At 55.3% G+C, this 25269-nt stretch overlaps 3 protein-coding genes and 1 pseudogene across 11 annotated transcripts; all 4 read right to left on the reverse strand.

Annotated features, from left to right (window-relative positions):
• Positions 1–3240: 3240 nt before the first annotated feature.
• On the reverse strand, positions 3241–10208 carry HSD17B1 (hydroxysteroid 17-beta dehydrogenase 1). 9 transcript variants are annotated; one of them, XM_078370928.1, is made up of 8 exons: positions 9326–9468; positions 5912–6267; positions 5392–5448; positions 5131–5298; positions 4810–4989; positions 4553–4646; positions 3845–4022; positions 3241–3753 (listed from the first exon to the last, which is right to left on the reverse strand). In XM_078370928.1, exons 4-8 carry the CDS (start codon positions 5285–5287, stop codon positions 3526–3528), a joined length of 837 nt encoding a protein of 278 aa, XP_078227054.1. In that variant the 5' UTR covers positions 5288–5298; positions 5392–5448; positions 5912–6267; positions 9326–9468; the 3' UTR covers positions 3241–3525.
• Positions 10209–10282: 74 nt separating this feature from the next.
• LOC103793092 (17-beta-hydroxysteroid dehydrogenase type 1-like) lies at positions 10283–12093 on the reverse strand. The gene is made up of 2 exons (XM_078374454.1): positions 10626–12093; positions 10283–10534 (listed from the first exon to the last, which is right to left on the reverse strand). The coding sequence occupies exons 1-2, from the start codon at positions 10923–10925 to the stop codon at positions 10310–10312; spliced, it is 525 nt and encodes a 174-aa protein (XP_078230580.1). The 5' UTR covers positions 10926–12093; the 3' UTR covers positions 10283–10309.
• Positions 11544–12602, reverse strand: LOC128931990 (17-beta-hydroxysteroid dehydrogenase type 1 pseudogene; annotated as a pseudogene).
• A 2756-nt stretch (positions 12603–15358) lies between these two features.
• On the reverse strand, positions 15359–23614 carry LOC100389648 (N-acetyl-alpha-glucosaminidase). The gene is made up of 6 exons (XM_035301531.3): positions 23207–23614; positions 22324–22471; positions 21577–21723; positions 21306–21391; positions 18750–19006; positions 15359–16786 (listed from the first exon to the last, which is right to left on the reverse strand). The coding sequence occupies exons 1-6, from the start codon at positions 23581–23583 to the stop codon at positions 15573–15575; spliced, it is 2229 nt and encodes a 742-aa protein (XP_035157422.1). The 5' UTR covers positions 23584–23614; the 3' UTR covers positions 15359–15572.
• Between the last annotated feature and the right edge of the window lie 1655 nt (positions 23615–25269).

Consider the following 25269-nt stretch of genomic DNA (forward strand, 5'->3'; position numbering starts at 1 on the left):
AGCCTCCCAAGTAGCTAGGATTACAGGAATTTGCCACCATGCCTGGCTAATTTTGTATATATATATATTTTTTTTTGAGACGGAGTTTCACTCTTGTTACCCAGGCTGGAGTGCAATGGTATGATCTCGGCTCACTGCAACCTCCACCTTCTGGGTTCAGGCAATTCTCCTGCCTCAGCCTCCTGAGTAGCTGGGATTACTACCATGCCCAGCTAATTTTTGTATTTTTAGTAGAGACAGGGTTTGACCATATTGACCAGGCTGGACTCGAACTCCTGACCTCAAGCGATAACACCCGCCTCAGCCTCCCAAGTGCTACCATTACAGGCCATGAGCCAACACACCCAACCCTGTCATTTTTAAAAGATCATTTCAACAGCACTGTGGTTTTTTTCTTCTGCTGCTGCTGCTGCTGCTGGGCAAGAGTGGAATCAGGAAACCTAGTTAGGAGGCTACTGCAATAATTCAAGGGAAAGATGACAGTGTGCGAGGGTGATTTCTGAATATGCTTTGATGATAAAAGTAGAGCTGTCAGTATTTGCTGATGAAATGGTTGAAAGAGGAGAGAGGGCCGGGCGCCATGGCTCACGTCTGTAATCCCAGCACGTTGGGAGGCCAAGGCAGGTGGATCACAAGGTCAAGAGATCAAGACCATCCTGGTCAACATGCTGAAACCCCGTCTCTACTAAAAATACAAAACATCAGCTGGGCATGGTGGCGCGTGCCTGTAGTCCCAGCTACTCAGGAGGCTGAGGCAGGAGAACTGCCTGAACCCAGGAGGCGGAGGCTGTGGTGAGCCGAGATCGTGCCATTGCACTCCAGCCTGGGTAACAAAAGCGAAAGTCCGTCTCAAAAAAAAAGAAAGAAAGAAAGAAAGGAAAGAAAGAAAGAGGAGAGAGACTGGAGTCAAGGCCTACTCCATAGATTTTAAAATGAGTATTGGGAAAAATGGAGTTGTCATTAAAGTAGGGAAGACTGGGGAGGAGCTGTCAAGAGCACTGGAAATCTGGAACTGGGGTTTGGACACATGAAATCATTGCATCAAGTGGAAATGTATCCAGTAGGCAGTGGAGATACAGACCCGGCGTTTGTGGGAGCCAGTGGGTTGAAGGCATGTAAGGGTTTCATGCTTGGGGAGTTAGCACGTAAGTGATACTGGAAGTCATGGGACGGCACAGGATTATTAACAGTGTGAGTATTCACAAGTTCGGAAAAAAAAGTATGAATGTATGGAAGAGAGGGGTCACTCTGTCTCTTATTATCCCACCCACTGGGGTGACCCTGTGAGCCACACCACACAGGTACATACACACACAGACACGTACACACACTGTCACAGAAGGGCAAAGGGGGTTGGCGAGAGCTACACAGAGCAGATCCTATTGCTTCAGAAACCCATGCCGCCTGCGCCCCTTCCCTGTGGCCTTCCTGGGTGCTGTAGGGACAGCAGATCCCTCTGGGCCAGCAGGGCAAGGAGACTGGCAGGAGGAGCTGGCTGCGAGGCCTCTTGAGAGCAGGGGCAGGCAGAGAAGAACCTCATCCAGAAGCAGGGGTGGGGCAGGTCCGGATGGAGTGCCTGCCTCCTTCCCCCACTGCCCCACACAAAGCTCCAAGAACTCCAGCAGGCTCCTGTCTGTTTCCACTCCTCAGGCTTTCTGTAGTCATGTCCCTGCCCACTCCAAAGGCCATCCCCCTCACCCTTCCCTCCCTCTCAGACCCAGCTGAATCCCTCCCTGGGTACTGCCCCCTCCTGGGGCACTCCTGCCCCCTTCCTCTGCTTGCATCCTCACCTAGCCTCTTATCTGTTCACTCTTTCTCCCCTGCACCAGAGCTCCACAGAAGCTAAGAGAGTGGCTCTACAGCCCTACTGGCCCCTATCAATGACTCCTGCCACCCTGGGACCTTCCCCTGGGCTCAGAAAGGACAGGCCACTGTAGCAAACCAGCCAGGCCTATAGCCCCAGCTGGACCTCCTGGTGAGGCAGCTTCCCAGAGAGTGGAGATCCTTCAGTCCTCTGGGCAGAGCAGGGTGAGCGGGGCCGTCTCCCTTTGATTCATTTAGCCCTCTTTCGTCTTTACACGTTTGTGAAATGTGACAGTAGTCATACTGCTATTCGTTCTAAGAGTCCTTGCTGGCTATTAAGACCTGTATGCTAGCACTCTCAGGCATTATCTCAACCCTTACTAAAACCCATTAGATAGGTATTTTTATAACCATTTTACAGATAAGAAAGACTATAAGGGCCGGACATGGTGGCTCAGGCCTGTAATCCCAGCACTTTGGGAGGCTGAGGAGAGTGGATCACTAAGGCCAGGTGTGGTGGGTTACACCTGTAATTTCAGCAGTCTGGGAAACTGAGGTAGCCAGATCACAAGGTCAGGGGTTCAAGATCAGCCTGGCCAATAGGGTGAAACCCTGTCTCTACTAAAAATACAAAAATTAGCTGGGTGTGGTGGCATGCCTGTAGTCCAGCTACCAGAGAAGCTGAGGCAGAAGAATCGCTTGAACCCGACAGGTGGAGGTTGCGTGAGCTGAGACTGCACCACTGCACTCCAGCCTGGGCAACAGAGCGAGATTCCATCCCCTCTCCCCCAGAAAAAAAGCCAGGTGTGGTGGCTCATGCCTGTAATTTCAGCACTTGGGAAGCCGAGGAGGGCAGATCATGAGGTCAGGAATTTGAGACCAGCCTGGCCAATATGGTGAAACCCCATCTCTACTAAAAATTCAAAATTTAGCTGGGCGTGGTGGCACATGCCTGTGATCCCAGTTACTCGGAAGTCTGAGGCAGGAGAATCGCTTGAATCCTGGAGGTGGAGGTTGCAGTGAGCCAAGGTTCACTCCAGCCTGGGTAACAAGAGTGAAACTGTGGATCAAAGAATAATTTAAAAAAAAAAAAGACTCGAGGAAAGCAAGTAATGTGCCTGAGGTCTCCTGGCTAATGTGGTCCAGGTCACAACCTGACTCTACCCAACCCAGGTCCCACCTAACTCCTCCTGCAGATGCCCTTTGGGTATCCAGAGACTATGTCTGGACTTGGCTGTGGACTTGAGGGGTGACCCTGGGCTGGCTTCTTTCTGGACCTCAGTTTCTGAACCTCAGTTTCTGAGTTGGTCGGTTGGTCAGTTGATTGGATTGATTGATTGACAGGGTCTCACTCTGTAGCCAAGGCTGGAGGGCAGTGGCCTGATCATGCTCCCCGCAGCTTCCAACCCCTGAGCTCAAGGAATGATGCCACTGTGGTCATTTTAAAGTGTTTTATTTTTGTAGAGATGGCGGGGGGGGGGGGTGGTCTCACTATCTTGCTCAAGCTGGTCTCGAACTCTTGGGCTCAAGCGATCCTCCTGCCTCCACATCCCAAAGTGCTGTGATTACAGGCGACAGCCATCGCACATAGTCGCGCAGGTATACCGGGCTAAGGCGATCGGTCTTAATTCGCCATCCACAGCCGCCACTGCTGCCTTATCCCTAGGGACCACACAGACCCAGGGGACAAAGGAGGGCGCAAGACAGCGACTGAGGGAGCCTCTACTGCGGGGCGGCCAGAGTATCACCGAGCTCAGGGTCCCCCACCCCACCGGCCCCGGCCCCGGCCTCGGCCTCTGCTGGCTCTTTGGGGAACACATTGCGGTGCATGGCGGCGACGTAACTGGAGCCGCTGGGGTCGTCCAGGCGCATCTGCTGCAGGGGCAGGAAGCGCTCGGTGGTGAAGTAGCGCAGGGCCGGCTTCGGGGCGCGCAGAGCGGTGAGGAAGACCTGAGGCGGCGGGAAGGGAGCTCTGGCCCCGGCTGTGCACCGGAGGGCGCACCGTCCCTGCTCCGCTCCCAGAGTCCGGCCCTGCGCTCACCTCCACCACCTCCTCCGGGTGCTGCGCGGCCTCGCGGAAGATCTCTTTGTTGTGCTGGAGGTATTGGTGGAAGAGGCGGCGGGTCCGGGTGTCCGTGCGGTCCAGCATCCAGCCGGGGCCGCCCAACACCTTCTGCATGAAGGGCGTGTGCACCGGGCCGCACTCGATCAGGCTCACGCTGTCGGCCAGAGAGCGGCAAGTGGGCAGGGGCGACGCGAGCCAGGCGCCAGCCCCAGCCCCGGCCCGGGCCCCAGCCCCATTCATAGCCCGGACCCCGACCCCGCCGCTGAGCAGCACCACTGTACCACGAAGCGAGGCAGAAAGGGCGCTGGGAATAACCAGAGCATTTGAAAAGCGCGTTCCTGCCCGAGCAGCCCTCCCACATCCATCTGAGCATGCGAGGGAGCCCTGGTGTCAGGATTTGACTCTGGCGGGGTCCCTGGCCGCTGTGCGACCTCGGGTGGGTCACCTAACCTCTCTGGGCCCAAGCTTCTGCATGACAATACCGACATTTCAGCAGCCAGGTCAGCAGATGGCACAACGCATGCCATGCGCCCAGCCCAAGTGCCTGGCACACAGCAAATGTAAACCGGGCAGGGAGGGTCGGGGATATCACCCCAGAGTGGCTCCCGCAAGACGGGGTGCTTGGAGTCTCTAGATCAGAGTTCAGGGGGTTCGCGGGGCGAGGGGAAGAGGGTGTTTACTCACTGGACCCCAAAGGGCGGCAGCAGAACCGCCAGACTCTCACATAAGCCTTCCAGCGCAAACTTGCTGGCGCAGTAAACGTCATTGAAGGGCAGACCTTGGTGGTGGGAGAAGAGGTTCCTGAGGCTCAGCGACCAGGGGGCCATCCCCAGGCAGACGGTACCCCTCCAAGCTGACTGCCCCTCCCCGCAGAGCCTGCCTTCAAGGCTCAGCTCCGCCCGTGAAGAATCTGGAGCTGCAGCCCTGTACCTGCCACTCACCCATCAGTCCTCCCATGCTCCCGGTCACCAACACGCGACCGGAACCGCGCCGCTTCATCTCTGGCAGGAAGGCCTGCAGCATCCGCACCGTCCCTGCCACATTCACATCCAGCACAGAGCCCACGGCGTCCTCCCCCAGCGCCTCCAGCGGCCCCAGCAGGCCCTGGCCCGCGTTACACACTGCGGAGACAGAGGCCGGAGCAGCCTCAGCATCACCCTCAGCCCCACCTGTGCCCTCATGCTCCCTGCGCCTCGGGACATGGTGGTTTGAACACAGGGTAAAGAAGGCTCCTAGGAGCCCAAGTGTTTCTGGAGGCTCACCCAGTATGTCCACGCGGCCCTCGGTCACGCATGCCTGGGCATTGGCCACGGATTTTGAGTCCCTTACGTCCAGCTGCAATGTCTCCAGGGAGTCCCGAGGGCACCCCTGGGCCCTGGCTGCCTCCCACAGCTGGCCCTGTGTTTTCAGGTCCCTCATGGTGGCGTACACTGGAGGTTAGGGGAGAGGAGAAAGATCTGACTTCCCTTCTGACCTCCAAGGGCTCCTCCCTTCTCTCCATCCCTGTCCCTACCTATCTATACCTTTGAAGCTCTGAGATGGGTCCGACGCCAGTCGTACGGCCAAGTGTAGGCCGATGCCTGAGGAACAGCCAGTGATCAGCACCACTGTGCAAGCCATGGTGAGACTCTGGGGAGAGGCTGGGGCTCTGGGCTGGATATCACCTGCTCCGCCCCACCCTGCCTGCGGGCCCCCACCTCTTGTTGTGTCTCCCACGCAATCTCAAGGATAAGCCCTCCTGCGGGTCCCTGGCCTGCTCTCCCCACCCTGTTCTGAGTCAAAACAGACAAGAGCCCACTGCTTGGAACACCAAACTGTCCTGGTTGCTGCTCAGAGGGAGGGAAGGCTTTACAAGCAGGTGTGGGTTCCCATGTGGGCACAGACTGGCACCCCGAGCAGATTCCCCTGGGCATGCCTCTGGGCCACAGGAGCAATGACAGTGACTGGAGTTTGCTGCAGAGGCTGTGAAAGGAAAGGCATTGGGAGGTTGGAGTTGATTGTATATATGTTGGTTTCGTCCACAGTTCCTAGCTCATAACTCACATGACCATGGTTACGATCTTTCACTGTAATCTTGGGGCGCCTCAGGACTCAGAAAATAGCCTCTCCTCTTCCGACCTTCTCGTGTCCTCTTTTCACCTGCCCAAGGCAGGACTCTAATCTGATGTGGGTTGTAGGATCCTCATTCCAGAGTGGGTCCTTGCCCCACACCATGGAGAAAGGAATGCTGCACAAAGGCCGGAAGAATCTGGACCGGCCTTGCTGGGCTTAGATCAGATACTTTTTGTCCAAACACATTTTGACAGTTGTCCATGCTTCAATCATGAAGCCAACGAAGTTCTCCATAAAGGCCCAAAGGACAGGCTTCGGGGAGCTTCTGGGAGCCGAAGGTGTGGAGGCTGAGGGGAAGGTGAAGAACTTATCTGTGTGCCCAGAGGGTGATGTAACCCTAGCTCTATGGAGATAGAAGCTCCAGCTCTGGACCCTTCCAGGCCCCCCTGTCTGCATCTCTTCATATGGCTGTTTATTTCTATCCTTTAAAATATCCTTCGAGGCTGGGCACAGTGGCTCATGCTATGATGCCAGCAATTTTGGAGGCTGAGGCAAGGGGATTGCTCAAGCCCAGGAGGTCAAGACCAACTAGGGCAACAGAGTGAGACCTGTCTCTGCAAAAAATACAAAAAAATTTACCTGGGCATGATGGGGTGTGCCTGGAGTCCCAGCTACTTGGGAGGGTGGAGTATTGAGGCAAGAGAATAGCTTGAGCTGGGCCAGTGGCAGGGGTTGGGGACAATCAAGGCTACAGTGAGCCGAGATTGTGTCACTGCACTCCAGGCTGGGTAACAGAGCCAGACCCTACCACTGCACTCACTCTAGTTGACAGAGTAGAACCCTGTCTCCAAAAAAAAAAAAAAAAAGAATAAAGAAAAAACATTTTCCTCCATAATAAACCAGTAAACATAATAAGAGTTTCCCAGGCCGGGCACGGTGGCTCACGCCTATAATCCCAGCATTTTGGGAGGCCGAGGCGGGTGGATCATGAGGTCAAGAGATCAAGACCATCCTGGCCAACATGGTGAAACCCTGTCTCTACTAAATATAAAAAATTAGCTGGGCATGGTGGCACGTGGCTGTAATCCCAGCTACTTGTGAGGCTGAGACAGGAGATTCATTTAAACCCAGGAGGCAGAGGTTGCGGTGAGCCGAGAATGTGCCATTGCACTCCAGCCTGGGCAACAAGAGCGAAACTCCGTCTCAAAAAAATAAATAAATAAATAAATAAACAGGGATGTGGCCGGCCAAAGTGACTCACACTTGTAATCCCAGCACTTTGGGAGGCCACCCCATGTGAATCACTTGAGATCAGGAGTTCAAGACTAGTCTGGCCAAGATGGTGAAACCCCATCTCTATTAAAATTACAAAAATTAGCCTGGCATGGTGGCACACACCTAGCTATGTGGTAGGTTGAGACAGGAGAATTGTTTGAACCTGGGAAACAGAGGTTGCAGTAAGCCAAGATCGCACCACTGAACTCTAGCCTAGATGATAGAGCAAGACTACGCTTCAGGAAAAAAAAAAATTAGCCAGGCATGGTGGCATGCCTGTAGTCTCAGCTGCTCGGGAGGCTGAGGAAGGAGACTCTCTTGAACCTGGGAGGTGGAGATTGCAGTGAGCCGAGATTGCCACACTGCACTCCAGCCTGGTAACAGAGCAAGACTCCGTCTCAAAACAAAAACAAAAACAATAAACCAATGGAGCTTCTGCTGCAGGTCTAAGGTAGGGCCTGAGATTTGCTGTCTCAGCTCAGGGTGCTGCTGCTGCTGGTTTTGGGTCACACTTGGAGCAGCGCTCAAGAAAGCTGGCAGGAGTGGAAATCTGTAATTGGGGTTTCCAGAAGTTCACTGCATCAAGTGGAAATGTATCTAGTAGGCAGTGGAGATACAGACCCGGCGTTTGTGGGAGCCAGTGGGTTGAAGGCATGTAAGGGTTTCATGCTTGGGGGTTATCGGCACATAAGTGGTATTGAAAGTCATGGGACGGCACAGGATTATTAACAGTGTGAGTATTCACAAGTTCGGAAAAAAAAGTATGAATGTATGGAAGAGAGGGGTCACTCTGTCTCTTATTATCCCACCCACTGGGGTGACCCTGTGAGCCACACCACACAGGTACATACACACACAGACACGTACACACACTGTCACAGAAGGGCAAAGGGGGTTGGCGAGAGCCACACAGAGCAGATCCTATTGCTTCAGAAACCCATGCCACCTGTGCCCCTTCCCTGTGGCCTTCCTGGGTGCTGTAGGGACAGCAGATCCCTCTGGGCCAGCAGGGCAAGGAGACTGGCAGGAGGAGCTGGCTGCGAGGCCTCTTGAGAGCAGGGGCAGGCAGAGAAGAACCTCATCTGGAGGCGGAGGCGGGGGCAGGTCAGGGTGGAGTGCCTGCCTCCTTCCCCCTACAAAGCTCCAAGAGTTCCAGCAGGCTCCTGTCTGTTTCCACTTCCCAGGCTTTCTGTGGTCATGTCCCTGCCCACTCCAAAGGGCCATCCTCCTCACCCTTCCCTCCCTCCCAGCCCCAGCTGAATCCCTCCCTGGGTACTGCCCCCTTCCTCTTCCTGCATCCTCACCTCCTCACCTAGCCTCTTATTTATTTATTTATTTATTTATTTATTTTTTGAGACGGAGTTTCACTCTTGTTACCCAGGCTGGAGTGCAATGGCGCGATCTCGGCTCACTGCAACCTCCGCCTCCTGGGTTCAGGCAATTCTCCTGCCTCAGTCTCCTGAGTAGCTGGGATTACAGGCACGCACCACCGTGCCCAGCTAATATTTTTGTATTTTTAGTAGAGATGGGGTTTCACCATGTTGACCAGGATGGTCTCGATCTCTTGACCTCGTGATCCACCCACCTCGGCCTCCCAAAGTGCTGGGATTACAGGTGTGAGCCACCACGCCCAGAAACCTAGCCGGTTCACTCTTCCTCCCCTGCACCAGAGCTCCAAAGAAGCTAAGAGAGTAGCTCTACAGCCCTACTGGCCCCTATCAATGACTCCTGCCAACCTGGGACCTTCCCCTGGGCTCAGAAAGGACAGGCCACTGTAGCAAACCAGCCAGGCCTATAGCCCCAGCTGGACCTCCTGGTGAGGCAGCTTCCCAGAGAGTGGAGATCCTTCAGTCCTCTGGGCAGAGCAGGGTGAGCGGGGCCATCTCCCTTTGATTCATTTAGCCCTCTTTCTTCTTTACACGTTTGTGAAATGTGACAGTAATCATACTGCTATTCGTTCTAAGAGTAGAACGAATATGTTTGATTAATGTACTTCTGACTCCCACTGGAATTTTATTTAACCTATATTATATATACCATAATACCTTTCTAAAATCTGAAATATTTTGAATTCCAAAACATAACTGCCTCAACACTGTTAGATAAGGGTATATGGATCTGTATTATTACCTTCATTGTACAGATGAGGAAACTGAGGCATAGAGCAATTAAATAGGCTGCCCAGAGCTACACAGAAGTAGAGTCGATGGCCCAGGTATGGTGGCTCATGCCTGTAATCCCAGCACTTTGGGAGGCTGAGGCTGGTGGATCACCTGAGGTCAGGAGTTGAAGACCAGTCAGGCCAACATGATGAAACCCCATCTCTACTAAAAATACAAAAATTAGCTAAGCATGGTGACAAGTGCCTGTAATGCCAGCTACTCGGGAGGCTGAGGCAGGAGAATTGCTTGAACCAGGGAGGCAGAGGTTGTAATGAGCCCTGATCACACCATTGCACTACAGCCTGGGCAACAAGAGTGACACTCTGACTCAAAAAAAAAAAAGAAAGAAAGAAAAGACTCAGAGAAAGCAAGGAACGTGCCTGACTGAGTTCTTCTGGCTAATGGGGTCCAAGTCACAACCTGACTCTACCCAACCCAAGTCCCACCTAACTCCTCCTGCAGATGCCCTTTGGGTATCCACAGGCTATGTCTGGACTTTGCTATGGACTTGAGGGTTGACCCTGGGCTGCCTTCTTTCTGGACCTCAGTTTCTGACTTGGTCCGTTGGTTAGTTGGTTGATTTGATTGATGGACTGACAGGTCTCACTCTGCCGCCAAGGCTGGAGTACAGTGGCCCGATCATGCTCCCTGCAGCCTTCAACTCCTGAGCTCAAGGAATGATGCCACAGTGGTCATTTTTGTAGAAATAAGGGTCTCACTATGTTGCTCAGGCTGGTCTCGAACTCCTGGGCTCAAACAATCCTCCTGCCTCCACATCCCAAAGTGCTGTGATTACAGGCGACAGCCATCGCACATAGTCGCGCAGGTATACCGGGCTAAGGCGATCGGTCTTAATTTGCCATTCACAGCCGCCACTGCTGCCTTATCCCTAGGGACCACACAGACCCAAGAGACAAAGGAGGGTGCAAGACAGCGGCTGAGGGAGCCTCTACTAAGGGGTGGCCAGAGCACGGCCGAGCTCAGGGTCCCCCACCCCACCGGCCCCGGCCCCGGCCTCGGCCTCTGCGGGCTCTTTGGGGAACACATTGCGGTGCATGGCGGCGACGTAACTGGAGCCGCTGGGGTCGTCCAGGCGCATCTGCTGCAGGGGCAGGAAGCGCTCGGTGGTGAAGTAGCGCAGGGCCGGCTTCGGCGCGCGCAGAGCGGTGAGGAAGACCTGAGGCGGCGGGAAGGGAGCTCTGGCCCCGGCTGTGCACCGGAGGGCGCACCGTCCCTGCTCCGCTCCCAGAGTCCGGCCCTGCGCTCACCTCCACCACCTCCTCCGGGTGCTGCGCGGCCTCGCGGAAGATCTCTTTGTTGTGCTGGAGGTATTGGTGGAAGAGGCGGCGGGTCCGGGTGTCCGTGCGGTCCAGCATCCAGCCGGGGCCGCCCAACACCTTCTGCATGAAGGGCGTGTGCACCGGGCCGCACTCGATCAGGCTCACGCTGTCGGCCAGAGAGCGGCAAGTGGGCAGGGGCGACGCGAGCCAGGCGCCAGCCCTAGCCCCGGCCCCAGCCCCAGCCCGGGCCCGGGGCCCCAGGTCGGCCCGGTGCCCAGCCCCATTCATAGCCCGGACCCCGACCCCGCCGCCGAGCAGCACCACTGCACCGCGAAGTGAGGCAGAAAGCTCGCTGGGAATAACCAGAGCATCTGAAAAGTGGGTTCCTGCCCGAGCAGCCCTCCTACATCTATCCGAGCCTGTGAGGGAGCCCTGGTGTCAGGATTTGACTCTGGTGGGGTCCCTGGTCACTGTGTGACCTCGGGTCGGTGCGCTAACCTTTCTGGGCCCAAGCTTCCGCATGACAATACCGACACTTCAGCAGCCAGGTCAGCAGATGGCACAACGCATGCCATGCGCCCAACCCAAGTGCCTGGCAAACAGCAAATGTGAACCGGGCAGGGAGGGTCGGGGATATCGCCCCAGAGTGGCTCCCGCAAGACGGGGTGCTTGGAGTCTCTAGGTCAGAGTTCAGAGGGTTTCCGGGGCAGGGGAAGGGGATGTTTACTCACTGGACCCCAGCAGAACCTCCAGACTCTCGCATAAGCCTTCCAGAGCAAACTAGCTGGCGCAGTAAACGTCACTGAAGGGAGACCTTGGTGGTTCCCGAGGCTCAGCAGCCAGGGGGCCATCCCCAGACAGACGGCGCCCCTCCAAGCTGACTGCCCCACCCCGCAGAGCCTGCCTTCAAGGCTCAGCTCCACACTCGAAGAATCTAGAGCTGCGGCCCTGTACCTGCCATTCACCCATCAGTCCTCCCATGCTCCCGGTCACCAACATGCGCCCCGAACCGCGCAGCTTCATCTCTGGCAGGAAAGCCTGCAGCATCTGCACCTTCCCTGCCACGTTCACATCCAGCACAGAGCCCATGGCGTCCTCCCCCAGCGCCTCCAGCGGCCCCAGCAGTTCCTGGCCCGCGTTACACACTGTGGGGACTGAGGCTGGAGCAGCCTCAGCATCACCCTCAGCCCCGCCTGTGCCCTCGTGCTCCCTGGGCTTTGGGACTTGGTGGTTTGAACGCAGGGTAAAGAAGGCTCCTAGGAGCCCAAGTGTTTCTGGAGGCTCACCTAGTATGTCCACGCGGCCCTCGGTCACGCATGCCTGGGCATCGACCACAGATTTTGAGTCACTTACGTCCAGCTGCAACGTCTCCAGGGAGTTCTGAGGGCACCCCTGGGTGCTGGCTGCCTCTCACAGCTGGCCCTGTGTTTTCAGGTCCCTCATGGCGGCGTACACTGGAGGTTAGGGGAGAGGAGGAAGATCTGACTTCCCTTCTGGCCTCCAAGGGCTCCTCCCTTTTTTGTTTTCTTGAGACGGAGTTTCACCCTTTTTGCTCAGGCTGGAGCGCAGTGGCGCGATCTCGGCTTACTGCAACCTCCGCCTCCCCGGTTCAAGCGATTCTCCTGCCTCAGCCTCCCAAGTAGTTGGGACTACAGGTGTGCACCACCATGTCCAGCTAATTTTTGTATTTTTAGTAGAAATGCATTTCACCATGTTGGCTACAATGTTCTCCAGCTCTTGACCTCATGATCTGCCCACTTTGGCCTCCCAATGTACTGGGCTTACAGGCGTGAACCACCACACCCAGCCGGCTCCTCCCTTACCTCCATCCCTGTCCCTCCCTATCTATACCTATGAAGTTATGTGATGGGTCCAATGCCAGGCTGGAGTGCACTGGTGCGATCTCACCAAGTGCAGGCTGATGCCGGAGGAACAGCTGGTGATGAGCACCATGGTGTGGACCATGGTGAGACTGTGGGGAGAAGCTGGGGCTCTGTGCTGGGAAGGAGGGGGTGGTCTCATGGGTCTGCTCCGCCCCACCCCGCCCGCGGGCCCCCACCTCTTGTTGTGTCTCCCACGCAATCTCAAGGATAAGCCCTCCTGCGGGTCCCTGGCCTGCTCTCCCCACCCTGTTCTGAGTCAAAACAGACAAGAGCCCACTGCTTGGAACACCAAACTGTCCTTGTTGCTGCTCAGAGGGAGGGAAGGCTTTACAAGCAGGTGTGGGTTCCCATGTGGGCACGGACTGGCGCCCTGGGCAGATTCCCCTGGGCATGCCTCTGGGCCACAGGAGCAATGACAGTGACCGGAGTTTGCTGCAGAGGCTGTGAAAGGAAAGGTGGGGGTCAGGCGCGGTGGCTCACACTGTAATCCCAGCACTTTGGGAGGCCGAGGCGGGTGAATCACAAGGTCAAGAGATCAAGACCATCCTGGTCAACATGGTGAAACCCCGTCTCTACCAAAAATACAAAAAATTAGCTGGGCATGGTGGTGCGTGCCTGTAATCCCAGCTACTCAGGAGGCTGAGGCAGGAGAATTGCCTGAACCCAGGAGGTGGAGGTTGCGGTGAGCCGAGATCGCGCCATTGCACTCCAGCCTGGGTAACAAGAGCGAAACTGTCTCAAAAAAAAAAAAAAAAAGAAAGAAAGGAAAGGCATTGGGAGGTTGGAGTTGATTGTATATATGTTGGTTTCGTCCACAGTTCCTAGCTCATAACTCACATGACCACGGTTACAATCTTTCACTGTAATCTTGGGGCGCCTCGGGACTCAGAAAACAGCCTCTCCTCTTCCGACCTTCTCGTGTCCTCTTTTCACCTGCCCAAGGCAGGACTCTAATCTGATGTGGGTTGTAGGATCCTCATTCCAGAGTGGGTCCTTGCCCCACACCATGGAGAAAGGAATGCTGCACAAAGGCCGGAAGAATCTGGACCGGCCTTGCTGGGCTTAGATCAGACCCTTTTTGTCCAAGCATTTTCACAGTTGTCCATGCTTCAATCATGAAGCCAACGAAGTTCTCCATAAAGGCCCAAAGGACATGGTTCTGGGAGCCGAAGGTGTGGAGGCTGATGGAAAGGTGAAGAACTCATCTGTGTGCCCAGAGGGTGATGTAACCCTAGCTCTACGGAGACAGAAACTCCAGCTGTGGACCCTTCCAGGGCCCCCTGTCTGCATCTCTTCATACGGCTGTTTCCTTTTTTTTTTTTTTTTTTGAGATGAAGTCTCACTCTGTCACCCAGGCTGGAGTGCAGTGGTACAATCTCAGCTCACTGCAACATCAGCCTCCTGGGTTCAAGCGATTCTCCTGCCTCAGCCTCCCAAGTAGCTGGGACTACAGGCGCATGCCACCACACCCAGATAATTTTTGTATTTTTAGAAGCAACGGGGTTTCCATGATGGCCAGGATGGTCTTGATCTCTTGACCTCATGATCCACCTGACTCGGCCTCCCAAAGTGCTGGGATTATAGGCGTGAGCCACTACACCCAGCCCATATGGCTGTTTATTTCTATCCGTTAAAATATCCTTCAAGGCTGGGTGACTCATGCCTGTAATCTCAGCACTTTTGGAGGCTGAGGCAAGGGAACTGCTAGAGCCCAGGAGTTCAAGACCAGTCAGGGCAACAGAGGGAACCCACATCTCTGCAAAAAATACAAAAAACTTAGCTGGGCATGGTGGTGTGTGCCTGGAGTCCCAGCTACTGGGGGTGGGTGGGGTGCTGAGGCCAGGGGGTGGAGGGGAAATCGAGGCTGTCTCAAAAAAAAATTTTTTTCTTAAAAAAAGAAAAAAAAAATCCTCCCTAATAAACCAGTACACATAATAATGGTTTTCCTGTGTTTTGTGGGCCACTGTAGCAAATTAGTTAAATCCAAAGAGGGGAAGGGGGCCATGGAAACTCCAACTTGAAGCCACTCCATCAGAAGTTTCAGGGACCAGGACTTGTGACTGATGGGGAATGAGGGGGTGGTCTCATGGGTCTGCGCCCTAACTCTGTGGAATCTGACGTTGTCTTTGGTAAATTACATTGGAACTGAATTGAAGGACACCCAGCTGATGTCCACTGCTTGGCGCATGGAGACAATCCTCCAAATATTTCATCACATAGGTCTTCTGTGTTGGTGACCGTTGTTGTGGCACGACAGCAAAGAAAAAACAAAACACAGTTTGAAAAAAGGTTTTCCTGCTAGTCATGGTGGCTCACGCTTGTAATCCCAGCACTTTGGGAGGCCACGGCAGGTGGATCATTTGAGGTCAGGAGTTCAAGACCATCCTGGCCAAAATGGTAAAACCCCATCTCTATTAAAAATACAAAAATTAGCTGGGCATGGTGGCAGACACTTGTAATCCCAGCTATGTGGAAGGTTGAGGCAGGAGAACTGCTTGAACCCAGGAGGCAGAGGTTGTAGTAAGCTGAGATTGCTCCACTGAACTCTAGCCTGGGTGAGGGTAAGACTCTGTCTCAGGGAAGAAAAAAAACATTAGCCAGGCGTTGGCGATGCATACCTATAGTCCCAGCTACCCAGGAGGCCATTGCCGTGCCACATGGTGCCATTGTACTCCAGCCTGGGCAACAGAGCAAGACTCTATTTAAAAAAAAAAAAGGGGGGGTGGCATGAGGCAAGGGATGGGAGAACAGGTCCACCCCAGGGGCCATGCTATAGCCCTGAGTCCTCCCAAGCGTGGCAGCAGTGACCTCATTCTGGCAGACCCAGTAACTCATCAGTTTAAGTGGATAGAAAACAGTACTTTAATCCCACACTTTGGGTGGTGGTGAAGGGCAGCTCACTTCCCTCCAATTCCCCCGAGGCCAGACTCACCAGCAGGCCGTGGGGCCTCCTCCCAGGCCTGGGATACCCTGTGATGCTTGTCCAACTCCAGGCCCTGGAAACCTGCCCTGGCCTGGAGTTAGCAGAAAGCAAGGCCCAGGGGTGGCGAATCTATCCCCAAGAGCCAGCCACCCACCGGGGGTAATATTTGAGGAAGATCTTCTTGGCCAGGTCCACAGTGTCTCCTCGCGGCTGGCTGGGATACCTCTGCTTGCTGAGGACAAAGGCCTGCTCCAGTTGGAAGACATTTTTGTCAAACTGGTGCTGTTGGAAAGGGATGCCCTGGGCCACACTGGCAGCCAGCGCCTCCAGGAAGAGGCGCCAGCGAGGGGCGTAGTAGTGGGCCACCAGCCCCGCCAGCTGCTTGTTGGCGTAGTCCAGGATGTTGCCTTCTGGCCCCCATAGGGTCAGCTGATAGCGGCTGTTCTGCTCATAGAAATCAGCCTCGGCCTCACTGACCGCCACAGCTCTGGCCTGTTCCAGCCAGCTGCCCAGCAAGAAGTGGCTGTCACTAGCCAGTACCTCATCCAGCGCCGGCAGCAGCTCATAGGCCAGAATGCCTCCAGCCCTCAATAGGGAACCCAGCTCCTTGCTCAGGTAGGCGCTCCTCGCCTCCTCGTAGTACAAGCTGACCAGCTCCTGCACTGCCTGCCGAGTGACGTCCAGCAGGTCGTAGCGGAAGGTGGGGCTGGCAGCCAGGGTGGCAGCAGCTGAGAGCAGCAGCCGCCAAGACTCAAACACATCAGATCGGTTGTACCAGATGGTGGTATTCATCTGTAGGGATGGCCGCCTGACCAGCGGGCTGTGATTGTGGCCCCTGCAGGCCTCCCCGGAGCAATTGTACACACTCCTGAGTAGGAGCCTCCACGCTGCCCCTGTGTCCGGGTGGGAGACCCCATACCGCTGGGCAGCAAAGCTGGTCACCCAGGCCGCCAAATCTGGCACTGGGTCCTTTCGCCAGCTCAGCTCAGCCATGAGGGAATAGACCACTTCGTTCTGGCTGATGCCCTCGGGGGCCATGCCGGTGCCTACCATGGTGGAGTTGGGGAAGAGGCGGGCAGCTTCTGGGCCTCGGTTCACGGCCTCCAGGGCTCCAAACAGACCATGGTTGCCCCCGAAGTTGTGCAGCATGCACCAGATGAAGGGCTGGCCCTGGAAGGAGGCGGTGCGGATGTATACAGGCTGACTCTCAGCAAACAGGTCCAGAACCAGCAGGCGGCCACGGGGCACAGCTCCCAGCACAGCCCTGACCTGGGCAGGCCCCCAGAACTGGGGCTGGTGCTGGAAGAGCCAGCCTTGGAGCAGCCACACAGCATCAGTATCCACTGTGGTCAGGAGGTGGGGGGACACAGAAGAGGAGTGATGAGAGGAAAGGGGCCAGCGAATGTTCACCCCACTCTATGGACGACTCTGTCTATACCGGGGCATGCCTTTGCACGAGCCCCACCAGCGGGACGCTCCATCCCACATATGCTGCCCCATCCCCATCTCTTCCCCCTGAAAATTCTGGGACAGGGTTCAGCAAGCTTCAGGGAACATCAGAGTTACCCAGAGAGCTCCTTCCTTCCCTCCTTCCTTCCCTCCTTCCCTCCTTCCCTCCTTCCCTCCTTCCCTCCTTCCCTCCTTCCCTCCCTCCCTCCCTCCCTCCCTCCCTCCTTCCCTCCTTCCTTCCTTCCTTCCTTCCGAGATGGAGCCTTGCTCTGTAGCCTAGGTTGGAGTGCAATGGTGTGACCTCAGCTCACTGCAATCTCTGCCTCCCAGGTCTGGGTTAAACAATTCTCCTGCCTCAGCTCTGAGTAGCTGGGATTACAGGTGCTCATGACCACGCCCAGGTAATTATTGTATTTTTAGTAGAGACAGGGTTTCGCCATGTTGGCCAAACTGGCCTTGAACTCCTGACCTCGTGATCTGCCCACCTCAGCCTCCCAAAATGCTGAGATTACAGGCGTGAGCCACTGTGCCTAACCTAATTTTTAATTTTTTTTAGATGGACTTTTGCTCTTGTTGCCCAGGCTGCAGTGCAATGGCGTGATCTCTACTCACTGCAAACTCTACCTCCCAGGTTCAGGGGATTCTCCTGCCTCAGCCTCCAGACTAGCTGGGATTACAGGCATGTGCCACCATGCCTGGCTAATTTTGTATTTTTAGTAGAGACGGGGTTACTCCATGTTGGTCAGGCTGGTCTCAAACTCCCGACGTCAGGTGTTCTATCCACCTCGGCCACCCAAAATACTGGAATTACAGGCATGAGCCACCGCATCTGGCCCAGGGCTCCTTAAAACATGGAGCTTTCTGGCCGGGCGCAGTGGCTCACGTCTGTAATCCCAGCACTTTGGGAGGCCAAGATGGGCAGATCATCTGAGGTCAGGAGTTTGAGACCAGCCTGGCCAACATGGTGAAACCCCATCTCTACTGAAAATACAAAAATTAGCCGGGTATGGTGGCACGTGCCTGTAATCCCAGCTACTTGGGGGGCTGAGGCAGGAGAATCGCTTGAACCCGGGAGGCGGAGGTTGTGAAGAGCCAAGATGGCGCCACTGCACTCCAGCCTGGGTGACAGAGCGAGACTGTCTCAAAAACAAAACAAAACAAAACAAAATGGAGCTTCTGCTTCAGGTCTGGGGAAGGGCCCGAGAATTTGCAGTCTCACAGCTCGGGGTGCTGCTGCTGCTGGTTTTGGGTCACACCTGGAGCAGCGCTGCTCAAGAAAGGCTGAGCTGGTCTGTTCCCTTCCTGGCCAACACAGAGGCCTCACCACTAACTCATTCCTGACTTGGGCGCCCTCTGCTCCTCCTTGTAAGTGGCAGAAGCAGCCCTGGCCTCACGGTTTTGTAGCAGGATGGGCACTTACCGCCTTGAGGCATATCCGCTCACCTCCTGCCGGCAGTGCCGACCTCAGCGACCACGCGAAGACCAAACAAAACCCTTGTTCCTAGCTAGACCTTAGTGGCCTTCACTCTGGGCCAGGCGTTAGTCTACCTATGAGGTAGTCCCATTTTACAGGGGAAGCAACTGAGACACTGGGAGGGAGGTCATGAGTCATAAGCCACACGTCCAGGAAACAAGAGTGCCATGTGTGACCCAGGTTGTTGGCCTCCAGAGCTCACCTCTCAACCACAGTGGGATTCACTGAGACGACGCGTACGTACAAGCACTCAGTAAACTGTAAAGTGCTGTGTGTTACGGCGAGGCATTATTCCAGTCCCTCTGCCCAACCCCTACTGACATCTGCTACCCCCTTCTTTACGAGGGTCTGGGAGGCTCTCCCTCCTCCCGCAGGCACTGTACCTGCAATCATGGCCTCATAGACGGCAGCAGTGGCTGCAGCAAGGTAGGAGGGCTCCGAGGAGGGCGGCTGCATCTCGTTGAAAGTGTCGGCCCCATAGATATGATCCGTGCCAAACTCTTTAGTCAGCTCTCGCAGGAAGAGGCTCCCGAGGATGGGGAATATGGGGTCTTCTGGAGCCAGAAGAAAGGAGCAGGAGTAGGAGCAGTTGAAGTGTCCCCAACTGCCCATCTGGGTGACACTGACCCGAGGGAACACCCTAGTGGGGAGCAAAAGCTCAGACATTTCAGGGAAGCGCCATTGTATTCATCTTGGCTCATGACCCTCACCAGCCTCACCAACTCATCCACAGCTCCCAGGGCACACCTGGTTTCTCTCATCTCTATGGCTTTGTACAGGCTGTGCTCTCTGCATAGCCCTTTCCTCTCCCTCCCTGGCCACCTTCTCTGGAAAACTTTCACTATCTCTCCCCTTCCTATGGCCTGAATCAGGTAACACTCCTCTTTCATTTCTTTTTCTCTCTCTCCCCTTCCCTCCTTCCCTTTTTTCCTTCCTTCTTTCCGTTCTTTCTCTCTCTCCCTCCCTCCTTCCCTCCTTTTTCTTTCTTTTTTTAAATTATAGTTGAAGTCCTCAGATACATGTGCAGAATGTGCAGGTTTGGTGCATAGGTATACATGTGCCATGGTGATTTGCTGCACCCATCATCCCATCATCTAACTTTTAAGCCCCATATGCATTTGGTATTTGTTCTAATGTTCTCCCTCTCCTCAGCCCCCACCCCATGACAGGCCCTGGTGTGTGATGTTCCCCTCCCTGTGTCCATGTGTTCTCATTGTTCAATGCCCACTTATGAGAACATGCAGTGTTTAATTTTCTTTTAATTAGGAGTCTTGCTCTGTCACCCAGCCTAGAGTCAGTGGCACAATCTCAGCTCATTGCAACCTCTGCCCCTTGGCTTCAAGTGATTCTCCTGCCTCAGCCTCCCAAGTAGCTGGGATTACAGGCACCTACCACCAAGCCCAACTAATTTTTGTATTTTTAGTAGAGATAAGGTTTCACCATGTTGGCCAGGCTGGTCTTGAACGCCTGACCTCAAATGATCCACTGCCTCAGCCTCCCAAAGTGCTAGGATTCCAGGTGTGAGCCACTGTGCCCAGCCAAGCAATGCTCCTTTTTCAAGACTGGGCTCTGCCCTGGGCCCTTCCTGCCCCTCTCCTGGCTGAGGAGATGGGAACCCACATATATTCCTGTCTCTGACACCCCATTGTACCCCTCAGCCAACATCTCTCTCCTATTGGGGGTAACACTTAGGCACAGTTCTTGCCGCCTCCCAGGGCCCAGCACAGAGCCAGTTCTGGCAGCCCCAAACAGCTGGAGAAAGTTCAGTGAATGAACGAGTGAGTTTCCTGCCACCTGATGATGGCAGCGAATAGGCAGGCAGGGAGGTCAGTGGCAGGCATGAAGTCCTGTGAGAGTGTGGGAGCCAGACACGGGTAGGTGCAAAGGAGGTCATGGGGGACACCAGCAAGACTTCCTGAAGGAGGGGAGGTCTCAGGTGGGCCTTGAAGACTTTTCCCAATGACATGAGAGAGGATGGCTGGGTAGCACAGAGGAGCAGGAGGGACAGGGAACACTGGAGCCCCCACTGCTGCCACTCATAAGGACTGTTTTATTTTTTTTAACGGAGCCTCTATTGCCCAGGCTGGAATGTAGTGGCGTGATCTTGGCTCACTGCAATCCCTGCCTCCTGGGTTCAAGCAATTCTTCTGCCTCAGCCTCCTGAGTAGCTGGGATTACAGGCATGTACCACCACACCCAGCTAATTTTGGTATTTTTGATAGGGACGGGTTTTCACTATGTTGGCCAGGCTGGTCTTGAACTCCTGACCTTGTGATCTACCCGCCTCGGCCTACCAAAGTGCTGGGATTACAGGTGTGAGCCACTGTGCCCTGCAGGGCTGCCATGTGCTAGCACTCTGTGCAACGTCAACAGATAGATCAAGAGATAATTATAAACCCTACAGCAAAGTAAGGGAGAGATCCCATTTTACAAGTAAGGAAACTGAGGCACAGAGTAGTCATGTCATCTGCCCAAAGTCACACAGCTACTTAGCAGCAGAGCCAGAAATTAAACCCAGGCTTACATCCAGAGCTTAAGTTTGTTTGTTTCTTTTTTTTTTTTTGAGTTGGAGTTTCACTCTTGTTGCCCAGGCTTGAGTGCATTGGCACGTTCTCGACTCACTGCAACATCTGCCTCCCGGGTTCAAGCAATTCTTTTGCCTCAGCCTCCCGAGTAGCTGGGATTACAGGTGCACGCCACCACACCCGGCTAACTTTTATATTTTTAGTAGAGATGGGGTTTCGCCATGTTTGCCAGGCTGGGTCTCAAACTCCTGACCTCAGGTGATCCACCCATCTCAGCCTCCCAAAGTGCTGGGATTACAGGCATGAGCCACCATGCCTGGCCCAGAGCTTAAGTTTTTAAGTCCTGTTCTTAAGTCATGTTCTAGAGGGGAATAAAATGTCCTCTCTAAGTGGAGGGGGCGAGGGGAACCTCACCTGGTGATAGCCTTGGGAACATGCCCCGAGAACGCAGGTAGCACTGGAATCATGCCGAAGGAGCGCATCCGGTCCAGGATCCGGTGCTGGAGGAATGGAAGGGACGGTGGTGAGCATGGCCACTGCTGTCCTAAGGGGTAGCCCTCATCACCCAGGACACATGGAGTCCCCCTGGCTCAGTGAAGGGCCCCAGGGCCAGCTAAATACCACCCTCCCTGGGCCTGGGACCATCTGTCACCGATTCCACCCCTTCCCTTTTCCGTCCTTTCACCTGCAGGTAAAGCTGCTTGATGTGCCAGGCATGGGGCAAGGGGCCATCCCAGGTATGCAGATTGCCCATACGCCCCCAGGCCAGGAAGGCAGGACCAGTAAAGAACTCATCGATCTCTGCCTGGGTCAGGCCCAAAGCCAGATACACCTGAGGAGGAAAGGGATTCCCACACATGGAAATATATTCATCTGCATCCATTGATTCATTCATTCAACAACCATTCACTCATTGCGTCTCTGTGCTGGGCGCTAAGGCTACTGAGACAAAATCTGACCCCTGCCAGCAAGGAGCCCACAGCCCAGGGAAAGAGACCTGTGAGTAGGTGAGTTCACTGTGCCACCTTTGTCGCACAGGTGAGGAGATGGGGCACAAAGGGGCTTTCCTCCAAGAGGAAGTCCTTAGAAGGCTTCATGGAGCCAGGGGGCCAGATGGAAGGGTAGGACGGCTGTGTGAAGAGCTTAAGCAGTGCCTGGAGCAGCTGGTGTAAAACAGAGGCTTCCAGGGAGGCAGATCTAGTGCTGCCCCTGAGTTGGATCCAAGGGACCCGGTGATTAGCCACATAGGGGAGATGAGGGGAAGGAGCCCCACTTGTCAAACTGGAAGCCTCAGTTTTTAGGAGGCTGGAGCCATGGTGCAAGCTGTAAGCACTTCTGGAGACACACTGTGCCCGTGCTGAGGGGCACGTGAAGGCACCTAGGGAGGCTCCTGCCAGGGCAGGAGGGTGGGGAGGGGACAGTGGGCACGCACCCGCTGCCAGATGGCCTCCTGGCCACTCCAGGCCAGCGCCAAGTTGATCCCATTCAGCACCATCCAGTCTATCTCTCGCTCCCAGCGGGCCCAGTCCCACCACACGAAGGAGTAGCTTTGCGTGCACACATTCTGGTAATAGCGGTACCTGCGGGCAGTGTGATGAGCTGAGGAGCATCCCACTCTGGAGGGTCCACGGCCCTGGGACAACTCTCCTATCCCCCACTTGGAGGTGAGGAGAGGGGCTCCAAATACGGCCCTACTGCTTCAGGCTGGGGCCCACCCCAGGTGGAGCTGGGACCAGGTACCTGGGCTGGGCTTCTGAGGCACTCGCCCCTGTACTACCCCAGGGCCCTCGAGCCTGGAAGGTATTTGGGTGGCATATTCCACTTTTATGCCACACTGCCAGAGCCCCTCCTCTGTACGGTGTTTTCCTGGAACAGGGGTCCCAACCCCCAGTCTAACAGGTGGGCAGGGGGAGGACAGTTGTGTGAACAGATCACTCCATAGTGTGGCAGGAGCTGCAACACAGGCCTGTGGGTAGGTGGGGGAGGGACGTCCTTCCTCAGTCCGCAGGTTCAGAGGTGTGGGAGGAAGGGAAGAAAATTCACACATCACCAATTTTGCACCACAAATTCTACGCCCATCATCGTGCAAATCCTCACAATAACACTGCACGGTAAGCGTCTTCTTTCCGTTTTGCAGGTGGGCCCGCCGAGGCTCTGAGAGGCAGAGTGGCTGGCTCAAGGTCACACAGCTGCTGGGGGCGGCGATGCTGGGCCTTCCTGCCAGCGCTCCCCACTCAGCCTCCCGGTTGCGGTGGCAGCGGCTCAGCGAGGGGGTGGGCGCCTCGGGCGGACGCGGGGGAGCTGCGGGGCGGTACCTGTTAGGCGTGGCCTCGGTCAACTCCCCAGGCACGGCGGGCAGTGGCCGCGGCAGGCGCAGCTGAGAGCCAGACCAGGCCACGTGGCAGCCACAGAAGTCGCGCAGGTAGCGGTGCAGCCCCGCGGCGGCCGCCACGCCCGTGGAGCCGCGCACTCGCACCCGCGCCGCGCCGCCGCCGCTCAGGCTGTAGGTGTCCAAGCCCGGCTCGGCCGCCAGAGCGCGCTCCACTGACACCGAGAAGTTTGCCGCGGGGCCGGGCCCCAGCAGCCGGGCCACGAGCGCCCGCACGGCGACCGCCTCCCCGGCCTCGTCGCCTGCTGCGCCCCCGGCCCCAGCCAGGAGCAGGATCCCTACCGCCACGGCCACCACTTCCATGGCCTCAGCCGGGCGGGGGCTCGTGACTACCAGGGGGCGGAGCGGCCCCCGTCCAATCAGCTGCGGGCCTCCGGCCACGTGGACCCGAAGGCCAAGCCCGGCCTCCGGGCCGGGAGTATCGGCTTCCGGGTCCCAGGCTGAGCCCTTGAGGGTGTCTAGTGACCGCACGCGGTGGGGAGTGCGTGATCCAGGCAACCTGAAGCGTCCAGAGCCGAAAGGGACCCGCTGGCCCTCACAGAACGCCTTTAGATAAAACGCGCTTTCACACGCAAATAACTTCCATCCATCCAACAGTCTAATAACTACACTTTAGAGTTTATTTTCCATCAGGTACTGCCGTTGCTACTGCCCTACGGATGAACGAACGAGATAGACGGTCCCTACCGTCCCTGTCAGGGGATGACCTAGAAACCAAAGGATCTCCATCACAGTTGTGATGCTGCCAAGAAGTGCAAGGGTAAGGCTTCCAAAGGAAGTGAATTTTAATCTGAAACTCAAGGATGAATAGGAATTGGCTAGAAGAGGGAGAGGAAGAGCCTTCCAGACAGAAGAGATGCATCTATGAAGGCCCTGGGAGGGCAGAGAGCTTGCAGATTTGAGGAACTAACGGGCTAGGAAGTTGGAGGAGGGAACGGGGCCATGTGAGCCCAGGCCGGCCATGGAGCAGGGCTGGTAGGCACGTTAAGGGCTGTCCATTGGCAGCAGCAGCAACATGACAGGAGCTGTCATTTTGTCAGAAGTTTCCAACCAAAGTGAGTCCATTTTGAACAGCGGCTGGGTAAAATGAGGCTGAGACCTGCTGGGTTGCATTCCCAGGAGGTTAGGCCTTCTTCGTCACAGGATGAGGCGGGAGCTCAGACAAGATACAAAGTCACAAGACCCCGCTGATAGAATGCAGCGGCCGGGCGCGGGGGCTCACGCCCGTAATGCCAACATTTTGGAAGGCCGAGGCAGGTGGATCACCTGAGGTCAGGAGTTAAAGACCAGCCTGACCAACATGGAGAAACCCGGTCTCAGCTAAAAATACAAAATTAGCCAGGCATGGTGGCACATGCCTGTAGTCCTGGCTACTCTGGAGGCTGAGGCTGGAGAATCACTTGAACCCTGGAGGCAGAGGTTGCGGTGAGCACAGATTGCACCATTGCATGTAGTCTGGGCAACAAGAGCAAAACTCAGTCTTAAAAAACAAAACAAAACCAAAGATGCAGCAAAGAAACCAGTCAAAACCTGCTAAACCCAAGAGAGTCAGGAAGGTGACCTCTGGTTGTCCTCACTCACAGCTCATTATACGCTAATTATGATGCATTAAACATGCTAAAGACACTCCCAGCAGTGCCAGGCAGCTTACAAATGCCATGGCAATGTCCAGAAGTTTCCCTATATGGTCCAAAAGTGGAGGGACCCTCAGTTGGGGGGGAGAATCCCTGCCCCTTTTCTGGAAAACTCATGGATGACCCACCCCTTGTTTATCATATACTCAAGGAACAACCATAAAAATACCCAACCAGCAGTCCATACCGCTGCTCTGCTCATGGAGTTACCATTCTTTTGTTTCTTTACTTCTCTAATAAACTTGCTTTCACTTTATGAACTCGCCCCGAATTCTTTCTTGCTTGAGATCCAACAACACTCTTGCCGGGTGACGTGTCAGAGCTCTTGCACGGAGAAGTGGTCAACTCAAGGGTT

Source organism: Callithrix jacchus, chromosome 5 (assembly GCF_049354715.1).
Source record: "Callithrix jacchus isolate 240 chromosome 5, calJac240_pri, whole genome shotgun sequence".
Classification (NCBI taxonomy): Eukaryota; Metazoa; Chordata; class Mammalia; order Primates; family Cebidae; genus Callithrix; species Callithrix jacchus.